This window comes from Magallana gigas, chromosome 2, assembly GCF_963853765.1.
Source record: "Magallana gigas chromosome 2, xbMagGiga1.1, whole genome shotgun sequence".
In the NCBI taxonomy this organism is placed as follows: domain Eukaryota; kingdom Metazoa; phylum Mollusca; class Bivalvia; order Ostreida; family Ostreidae; genus Magallana; species Magallana gigas.
Window position 1 is genome coordinate 52,215,381 of NC_088854.1, and position 10,715 is coordinate 52,226,095.

The following is a 10,715-nucleotide window of genomic DNA, read 5'->3' on the forward strand; positions in this document are numbered from 1 at the left end:
GTTTTCCTGTGTATGTTATAACATCGCACATGCGCAAACCACACACTGTGGTAGATCGAGCAATGTCAATTATCGCAAGGATTTTATAAACGGGGCGTCATTGTAGGAACGGATGGAAACGTTATTACTTTCTTGGATTTACTACCATTTAGCTACTGTGTTGGATGTAGTGTCGCTTGGGTTTTCAAGAAGATGCAGACGTTATGCACTCTAAGATCTGTATGAACGACATACGTGTTCGATGTGCATGCGGAGTAAGGCAGCACTGTCTGTGCAAAATAATACGCATGCGCGGATCTAGAGGGGGGGTCGGGGGGTCCCGACCCCCCCTGGAAAATGAAAATTTATTAAATTTACATAGTAAAATTATCGCGAAAATATGCCTCGGACCCCCCCTGGCAAACACAATTATCCTTCGGACCCCCCCTGGAAAAATTTTCTGGATCCGCGCATGATACGGATACCTTGGATATCCTTTCAAAGAATAAATATATTTGTATTTCATTGATTGTTGTTTTCTTTATTACTACTATATGTACATTTTACTACAATGCAACGTGAATGCCTCGATCGGAACTGAAGCAACCGACCGTAACTTTCTCAACCGGTATATATACCCCAGTGGCAGTAGAGGAGCGATCGAAACTAATATGGTGACCAAATGCTTTTATGAATTCATGTCAGCTTTAAACTCTGTAAACAATATTGAGGTAATCTACATAATTTTTATATGTGTAATGGAATATGTTAATGAACGAGTTAACAAAATCGTAGGTCATGCCGGTTGGTTGGTAGTGGCAGTACTAGTGTCAAAAGACATTAATGCAAACTTTCAACAATGAAATCTTGGATATACTTAGAGATCTGAAACACAATAATACCCATGTGACGCTTAGAAATATATCCGACTTCTTAGATGGTGTAGATGCATATTTTTTAATTGTGAACTAAAGGAAATTCGGGCTGGTAATAATTATAACGCTAAAGCATTAAACCAGGGACATGTTATTTATGTCTCTGATTAAAACACCAAACGAATTTTCATAAATGCACTTATTGGGCAAGTATATTATTAAATACAATTAGTTCAGAGTGGTGTGAATTAAAATTTAGATTGAAACTTGTTAAATGAACAATTATTTTATATATTGTATTGGTATAATAGTATTTGAATTTCATATGAGGCACCTGCTTGTTTTTCAATATAAGAAAATGTATATATTTAACGATGGCATGATGTGGATTTATTGTCCTTTTACTAGATTTATACTTGAACAATGGAATCTATTGTAAATGAGGCCAGTTCAACCAGCAGCAAGCCGAAGGAAAAGTCGTACTCAGGTATATCATGACAATAGAAATTAAATCATAGTTAAACTAATTTTAACTTGCTAAACCAACATGGAAAGTCAGCACTGGTCTTTATAAAAAATATAGAAATATTAGCACTATATGCCCTTAGACATTTACTTACCTCGACCTGTAGATAAATTTTCGCATTTTGAAGTCTTTTGGGTTACCTTGTTTACTTGAAATTGCCATGGTGAATTCTGGCAACATACATGGACAGTTGTAAGAGCAATATATATTACTTTCTGGTGTGTTTGTGTGTGTATATATATAGCTACGCTTCATGTTTTAAACAAAGCACAAATATATTTTTATGAAGTATGCAGGTTGAACAGTTACTTAAGTGGCCGGCCGGATATTAAATTTTGCCAAAACTTTAGTTTTGAATGGTAATTGTGTGTTTTTATCCCTTAGGCTACATAATAACTGGAACTTTAGCAGGAGTTGTATTTGGTATTCACCTGATTGCTGGGCCGTTTATTACCCCAGCCCTCAGGAGGATATGCCTCCCCTTTGTACCCGCCACAGAAGAGCAGGTGGAGAACGTGTTCCGAGCACTTAAAGGCAGGAAGGGCAAGTTTGTGGATCTTGGTAGTGGAGACGGCAGGCTGGTGAGTGGTACATGTACTCAGCAATATTCTCTTTATTGTACATGTAGTCAGCAATATTCTCTTTATTGTTATAGTTTCAGGTATCTGTATTGATTTACTGTTTTCAAGTACCTTAGTACCTGGTACATGCAATAGTTACATGTATCCATATTGATCGATCTACTGTTTACAAAATTTGCTCTCACTTCTCTTTCTCTCTCTCTCTCTCTCTCTTCCTTTTCTCTCTCTCTTGAATTGAAGATGGTATATCAAATGATGTATTTGTAAATTGTTTTTTATTCAATGTTGTTGTATGAAAAAACGCTTATTAACATTGATGGAGAAAAATGTATACCGGTCAGGTAGAAAGGTTTGAGTGATTATGGTAGTTGTTTTTAAAAATAAACTACCTTGATTGTTTTGACTATGAACAAGTATTGTTTTGACTATGAACAAGTTTAGCAGTTATCTGATAAGTAAATAAGTTATGAGTGTACTTTAATTGCACAAATTATCAACTGTAGTATAGGAGATAGTTGACCTATAGTTAAGGATTCCTAAAGAGATATTAATGGTGATTGAGGAGATTTTATTGTTTATACAGAGTTAACCATCTTGATATGATCAGCATAGATTTAGAGTTATCTATCTTGCAGTATCTAAATACCTTTTTTAGCTCACCGAGACGAAGTCAGGGGGAGCTTATGCTATACCCTCGGCGTCGGCGTCGGTGTCGGCGTCGGCGTCGGTGTCGGCGTCGGCGTCGGCGTCCGGACCTGGTTAAAGTTTTTGTTGCAGGTCCTGTATCTAAGCTATTACTTGTCCTATCTTCACCAAACTTGCATGGATGATGCATCTGGACCTACTTATGGACTTGAAAGACTTGGATGCTGAATCTGAGTCCTAAATTTCAGATGCTGGAGGAGGTTAAGGTTGTTGGACCAGGTTAAAGTTTTTGTTGCAGGTGCCCTTTGATAGCAATATCTAAGTTACTGCAGGTCCGTACTTCACCAAACTTGCATGGATGGTGTGTCTTATGATACTGATGCACCAGACATGCTTGAGTGCTGAATCTGAGCTATAGGTTTCGGATGCTGGAGGAGGTTAAGGTTGTTGGACCAGGTTAAAGTTTTTGTTGCAGGTGTCCTTTGATAGCAATATCTTAGTTACTGCTGGTCCATACTTCACCAAACTTGCATTGATGGTGTGTCTTATGATACTGATGCACCAGGCAGGCTTGGGTGCTGAATCTGAGCTATAGGCTACAGATGCTGAAGGAGGTTAAGGTTTTTAGAGCTGGTTAAAGTTTTTGTTGCAGGTGCCCTCTGATGATTATATCTTAGTTACTGCTTGTTCTAACTTCACCAGACTTCCATGGATGGTGCGTCTTATGATACTGATGCACCAGACAGGCTTGAATGCTGAGTCTGAGCCATAGGTTTCAGATGCTGGAGGAGGTTAAGGTTTTTAGAGTTGGTTAAAGTTTTTGAAACAGGTGCCCTCTGATGATTATATCTTAGTTATTACTTGTCCTAACTTCACCAGACTTCCATGGATGGTGCGTCTTATGAAACTGATGCACCTGACAGGCTTGAATGCTGAGTCTGAGCCATAGGTTTCAGATGCTGGATATGGTTAAGTTTTTTGGAACAGGTCACATGTTTAATAGATAATAGTACTTTTTCAAACTTGCATAGTTGATTTAACTGTAATATGAATGAATCACAGAGGAAGCTTCAGATGCAGAGCTTGATCTCCATTATCAAGGATGCGAAAAAATATATCTTAGTTATTACAGGTCCTAACTTCACCAAACTTGAATGGATGGTGTGTCTTATGATACAGATGCACCTGACAGGCATGGATGTTGAATCTGAGCCAAAGGTTGCGGATGCTGGAGCAGGTTAAGGTTTTAATTGCTAGTGCCCTCTGATGATGATATCTTAGTTATTACTGGTCTGAACTTCACCAAACTTGCATGGAGATGCGTCTTATGTATACTGATGCACCTGACAGGCTTGAATGCTGAATCTAAGCCATAAGTTTCGGATGCTGGATGAGGTTTACTTTTTTTGGAACAGGTCACATATTTTATAGATGATAGCTTGCATAGTTGATTTAACTTTATTATAAATGAAACGCAGAGGTTGCTTCAGATGCAGAGCCTGATCTCAATTATCAAGGATGCTAAAGAAATCTCCTACCTCACTCAAACTTGCCTGATAGATAGATGTGTTTTTTGATAAATGATATAACATGATTCCTATGATATAGTATTGTATGGTATGAAACAATATTGTTTAATATGATACAATATAATATCATATGTAATATTATAAAAAGTTATATGATACGATATGATATTGTATCAATTTTTTTGATATTTTATGTTATGATATTGTATCATGATATCGTTATTTATAGTATTGTATATTATGATACAATATTGTATAATATTATATTGTATTAAATTTATTATTTTATCACATGATACTATTACGTAAGATATTGCAAAATATAATATTGTATCCGATGATACAATATTGTATATTCTATAATATTGTATCATACGATATTGTAAAATATGATATTAGTTTCTGTTATATAGAATTATATCACATGAAATTGTATAATATGATACTGTAATATTATATAATATCACATCATACGATATTGTATAATATGATATTGGTTTATAATATGATATATTATCACATGAAATTTTATTGTATGATATTGTAAAATATATTATTGTATCATATGATACAATATGTATAATATAATATTGTATTATATAATATTGTACTTTATCACATAATATTGTATCATTTGATATGATACAATGTTGTATCAAATTATATTGTATCATATGATACAATATCATATTACGTGTATGTATAAAAAATGATATAGTATCATACTATATTATACAATATAATATCATATGTTTCAATGTTATGATGTATTATGTAATATGATATTGTTATATAACACTATATTGTTTTATATATTATGATATTGTATTATGTGATCAAATACAATAATGTATAACACAATACAATGTCATATCATACGTTACAATATCATATCTCATCATTGTTTATTATGGTATGTTATTGTATTATATGATATATGTTGTAAATATGATAGGATGCAATATTTAATTTTATATTATTGTTTTGATTAACATATGAACATATGATTATCATACAATTTTTTAACAGATGATATACGATATTGTGTCAAAACAGAATCCATGAATATCCAAGATCATAAAGTATGATTTTCATTTAATATGATAAAGGTGGTCTCATAAAGGTGAAGTCTCATAAGGATGATGTCTCGTCTCGGTGAGCTTTGTAATCTGTGATTACCTATGTTTATCACATGTTCTATATTTGCAATTCATATCTATTGTCTACAAATGATAAAAAAATTTTTCTTAATATAGGTAAGAGAAGCTGTCAAGAGGAATTTCACAGCTCATGGAGTTGAGATGAATATTTGGCTGGTGCTCTACTCAAAGTTTAAGACATACAGACAAGGTCTGAGTTCAAAAGCCACATACAGCAGAACAGATCTATGGAAGGTATATTGTTCCCTATTTCAGTTGTTTTTACAAGATGTGTAGAGTAGACCTAAGCACCCCCTCGCATGAGGGGATATAGCATTTCTGATTATGTGTACGTAGTTGTGTTACTCTATTAGTGTATTTAAGTTTCGGGCTGAGATTAAAAGAAAACATTAGTACATGAACTTAGATTCTTCCATTGTCGCAAACCACAGCCAATATATATATGACCCTCTCCCATTTGCCTGTCGTTGCATAAGAAGTGTATATAGTTTATTGACCAATGCCAGTAAAGCATGGTTCGAGGTTGATCATTTATTTGATCTTTGATAACCAAATCTCAGTTTACAAAAAACATGCTGTTAACTGCTGATGGGGTTATAGCGTGCTGCGAATAGAATTAAGACAGGTTTACATGTGATGTAACAGATAACAAGTGAATGAGATACTTTGTGTGTTCAAGCAGCCACAGGTAGGAGAGAGGTATGGGGACTTCAGACCATGGCAATGAAACAATGAGATTTCTTAAACTTTGCCTACTTCTTAAGCATTGTAATAAGTTAAAAAAGAACAGATATTACGAAGTACATGTACATGTACAGTACATATATTACTATGTACAACTCAAATTTAATGTGCAAGTTAACAATACACGTAGAACAAAATAAACAAATGAGTTAACATGATTCACAACACATTAAAAAAAGCATTGTAATTTCACAAGGAGGTAGTTAGCAATGCCCTTGTTAAGTTTGTAGCAATGTATGGTCAGAGTAAAAGATATTTAATCAGTATTGCTAAACAATAAAATGTTTTCTTTGATTTTTCAGGAGTTTTGCAGAAAAATATATATATGCCTGTTTGTAGGTTACATGTTCGTAAATGTTTTCTTCAATAATTGCTATCTTCATAGGCGATATGAAACATCACAGAAAACATTTTAGCTTGTATGATATCTTGTATGATATCATATCATATTATCGTTAAATGAAATAAATACTCATGAAATGAAGATAATTACCCGATATATATCAAATAAATCATTTTGTATATTATATCATGACATTACCTTCACCTGTCTCATATCATGATATCGATTATTTTAAAAATATGATTTTCATACAATATGATCATATTGGTCTCATTTTGGTAATGCTTCGTCTCAGTGCGCCTTGATATCTTTGATTACCTATGTTTTATATGCACATTTATCTCTGAATTCCATATTAATGTTTCCAAGATATTAAAGGGAGTGAAATGCAAAAATGAAATTATTACTTTCAATATATGGTCACTTCAAGGTGTGAATCAGCCTGTAAAAATCCATGGCATTCTTGCTCTCATTAAGGAATAAGGAATCATTCTTTGAGTATTATAAGGTGATCAAATAAGGATTGGGGTGATCAAACTGAATAAAGCCCAAAGAGCTTTATAATAAATTTGATAACATCTGACTGTATTTGATCACCTCATAATATTTAAAGAATGATTCCTTATTACTTATATTTATTATAATTTTCACCAATTGTTCAAATATTAAAATGCTAAATTATTGACATTTTCATATTATTTTTATTTCGTTTAATTGTACAAATCTGGCTTGCGCCCACAATATGTCATTTGTAATGTATTGGACTATATGTTACAAAAACATTTCGTAGTGGTATCACAGACAAAGACACTGGAGAATGTAAATATTTGTAGCTCAAGTTTCTCCCGATCAAGAAATATTCCCTGCAAAGTGTACCATAAGTACAAAAAAGAATCAATGAAAAATTTCAGAATGATTTAATTTTAGCCACTTGAATCAAACAAAACTCAAGATATACTAAACAATGCATTTAAAAGCAGTTTTTTTTAAAGCTAAAGGCATTTGTACAGTATCTTTATACACAGGCAGACAGTATTTACTGTTTTTACTATTTACTGTATTGCATACTGGAATGTGCAAGTCCTGTAATTTAAAAAGAAAATTAATTGTTTTTTATATAGAAAATGACTTATTTTCTAGATAAAATACAATGAATTTTCTGAAGAAATAGATATAAAGACCAAGTGGATATGGCCATATGTTTATATAATATCGGGTAGTTAATTTTTCTGAACAGGCTAATACATATTCAGTGATTATAAGGTATTATTAAAATATAATATTTAATTTAGTTTAAAATATGTAATGAATTTGTCTAACTTGATGAAAAGTTTTGGGGAAATTCTGAAGTGAGTGCAAGAACCAAGCAAACTGGTAGTATGTGTTGTTCTTTGACATTTTCAGTTTATTCGGGGAAAGTTTTTAACAAAATTCTTTAACAGTTGTAGATTTTCATTTATTTTTTTTAAATAAATGAGTCTGTTATCTTGCATTAATTAATGGATATGAAAATAATTCTTTAGGAATGACTTCTCCTTGTAGTCTTTAATGGAAAGTATATCTGTTTCAGCATAGCCTCAAACAGTATGATAACATCGTTATATTTGGAGTTCAGAATATGGTAAGTAGGTTAACTTTCAGTTGTTGTCATTGTTGGTTTTGGGGTTGTTTTTTTGTTGGTTTTTTTTTTTTAGTAGTGGAGTAATTTAAAACCTATTGCAGACTAACGGATACATGTAACACAGGGTTTATAATATTTTTTTTGGTTTTTACTTTTTTGTAAATTCGAATGAATTTTTTTAGAAAAATAAAACATGATTTGTCTCTGGTGTGTAAATTACAGATAAATACTTCAAGTATTTTCTGTAGTTGTATTTTAATTTGGTTGATGTATTTAACATTTATCTCATAATCTATGAGATTTTCTAAATCAACCACAATTGACATTTTCATCCATATTTTAGATGAAAGAACTTGAGAAGAAGATCATCGCAGAATGTAAAGAAGATGTACGGGTTGTTGCCTGCAGATTTCCTCTACCAAACATTGAACCTGAAGCAGAAATAGGAACTGACGTCAATACAGTGTGGCTCTATAAAATACCCAAAACTTGATATAGGAACTGACGTCAATACAGTGTGGCTCTATAAAATACCCAAAACTTGATATAGGAACTGACGTCAATACAGTGTGGCTCTATAAAATACCCAAAACTTGATATAGGAACTGACGTCAATACAGTGTGGCTCTATAAAATACCCAAAACTTGATATAGGAACTGACGTCAATACAGTGTGGCTCTATAAAATACCCAAAACTTGATATAGGAACTGACGTCAATACAGTGTGGCTCTATAAAATACCCAAAACTTGATATAGGAACTGACGTCAATACAGTGTGGCTCTATAAAATACCCAAAACTTGATATACACTTATTTTTAATCTTATGAAAAATTCAATTAGTTTTCAAATTTGTCTTTTTATTTTCAAATGAAGAAACATGACTTAAAAGTTAAAATCATGTCTGTCTCACTGTAATCTCAGTGGGTGTGTAGATTGTGGACAAGGTGGCATCTCTGAGAACAGGAGAACATCACGACTTCAATACATATAAGTAGTTCAGTTTATCAGGTCTTACTGGAAAAAGTGCTGCTGGCATCAAGAAATGCGAATCCTGTATTATTATAGATTTGATGAGGGTGTCGTCTGGTGACACAACACCCTGGTGACAACAGGATTACGTATAAAGACAGTCACTTTAAAGTGATACTATAATGGATAGAGATTCCGTGCTGCCGTAAGGTCAAAATATGAGAAGAAAAATCCAATCATTGAATGACAGTGCTAGATTATGGGCGCTTCCCATCGAAATCTTTCATTTACTTTAAAACAAGCCTAAATTTATAGTTTATGTAAGCAGTTTTTCAATACGCTGATTAAATATGGGAGAGCCTATGTAAAACCTCGGAGGCTTTAAGTGTTGACTAGGAAAGTAGGTGATTCTAGGGCATGAAATTTGAGATTTGTTTGAACAAATGAGCTGCTTATTAATGTTCCGTAATTAAAAAGTGACAACAATCAGTTATTAGATAAGTTTTCATTATGTTAACATAAAGATGGTCCGATGCATCTTATATTTTCTGTTTGTAATGAGTATTTTGACTGGCAAAGAGAATTTTTTATAAATGCACAGAATTCCCATGTGTCTTATTGACTTGGAAGTGCCGATCGTCTAAATCTGCGTGTACTGTCTTTTATTATTTAGGAGTAAAATACGTCTTCATTTCTGTAGAAAATTAAATCAAAAGGGATGAAGCTACCTAATTTATATGAATATAAATTTTGGATATTAGACATTTTAGATTATATTTACAGCATTCAGAATGTAAGGCCAACAAAACTTTTAGTGTGTATCGGTAAATGTCCATCATTTATTCCTCTCCAACGTAGCATCGAATAATCTGGAAAGGGGGGGGGGGGGTGTACGTGGCATTAACATGGGCACTTACCGGTACCGGTAATTAGGCCTGGTTTTGTCGTAATCCAGAAAAAAATTATGTATTTTTCAAAATACTATTATATATTTTAAAAAAAGCATTGCAAAAATGAATGTTCAACCTATAAGGAACACAAGCTCAGAAATAAATGAACCAAATCCAGTGAGATTCGAACACACTTAACTGGCGGTCTGTATTTTATTTAGCATCCGCTTACCACACTAAACCACATTACATTCAAATGTAGGTTATAAGAGCATCCGCTTGCCACACTAAGCCACATAACATTCAACTAACTCTAGCTGCATGTCTGTAGCTCCTAATCTGGAAAAATTCAGACCGGTGGCTAAAGACCTGTAGCTGAATCAACTAATACATTGACAATACTTGTATCAATGAAATTCATGCGCGAATCCAGAATTTTTTTTATAATGTAATTTAAAGAAATTTGAATTTTTCAGGGGTCCTGACACCCCCCTCTAGATCCGCGCATGGAAATAATAGATGTTTGACACAGAATGGATTGAGACTTTTAACAAAAAGTAGTTTTTGGATGGAGTCTAGACCCATTCATACTTAAAATTTGCAGTAATGTAATTGATAAGGATTAAATACCTAAAATGCTAAGATTTATATTCTATATCTGTCATGTTTCGGACATGATTGATATTCATTTAATTTACATTATAAGTAATGCATGTCTGTCAAAAAGGACAATTTTACTACATTTGAGAATGTTCCATCTTCACTGCTCCAAACTTTCCTATGTGCTCTTGTCACTTGGAAGTTTAGAACTCATTTCTAAAAGGAATTCATCTTACAAATTTTAGAAACA

The 10,715-nt window shown here is 33.0% G+C and overlaps 1 protein-coding gene across 1 annotated transcript; it reads left to right on the forward strand.

Moving 5' to 3' along the window:
• Nucleotides 1–757: 757 nt before the first annotated feature.
• LOC105332916 (ATP synthase subunit C lysine N-methyltransferase) lies at nucleotides 758–8,565 on the forward strand. Its single transcript, XM_011435655.4, has 6 exons — nucleotides 758–966; nucleotides 1,263–1,341; nucleotides 1,765–1,961; nucleotides 5,392–5,529; nucleotides 7,953–8,003; nucleotides 8,347–8,565. The coding sequence occupies exons 2-6, from the start codon at nucleotides 1,278–1,280 to the stop codon at nucleotides 8,494–8,496; spliced, it is 600 nt and encodes a 199-aa protein (XP_011433957.2). The 5' UTR covers nucleotides 758–966; nucleotides 1,263–1,277; the 3' UTR covers nucleotides 8,497–8,565.
• The last annotated feature ends 2,150 nt before the right edge of the window (nucleotides 8,566–10,715 follow it).

What these genes read in the sequence shown, in the direction of transcription:
- LOC105332916 (XM_011435655.4), top strand. Translation starts at nt 1,278, where the DNA reads ATGGAATCTATTGTAAATGAGGCCAGTTCAACCAGCAGCAAGCCGAAG. An exon ending in GAAGGAAAAGTCGTACTCAG is followed by an intron (nt 1,342 to 1,764) that starts GTATATCATGAC and finishes TTTATCCCTTAG; the next exon opens with GCTACATAATAACTGGAACT. An exon ending in GTAGTGGAGACGGCAGGCTG is followed by an intron (nt 1,962 to 5,391) that starts GTGAGTGGTACA and finishes TTCTTAATATAG; the next exon opens with GTAAGAGAAGCTGTCAAGAG.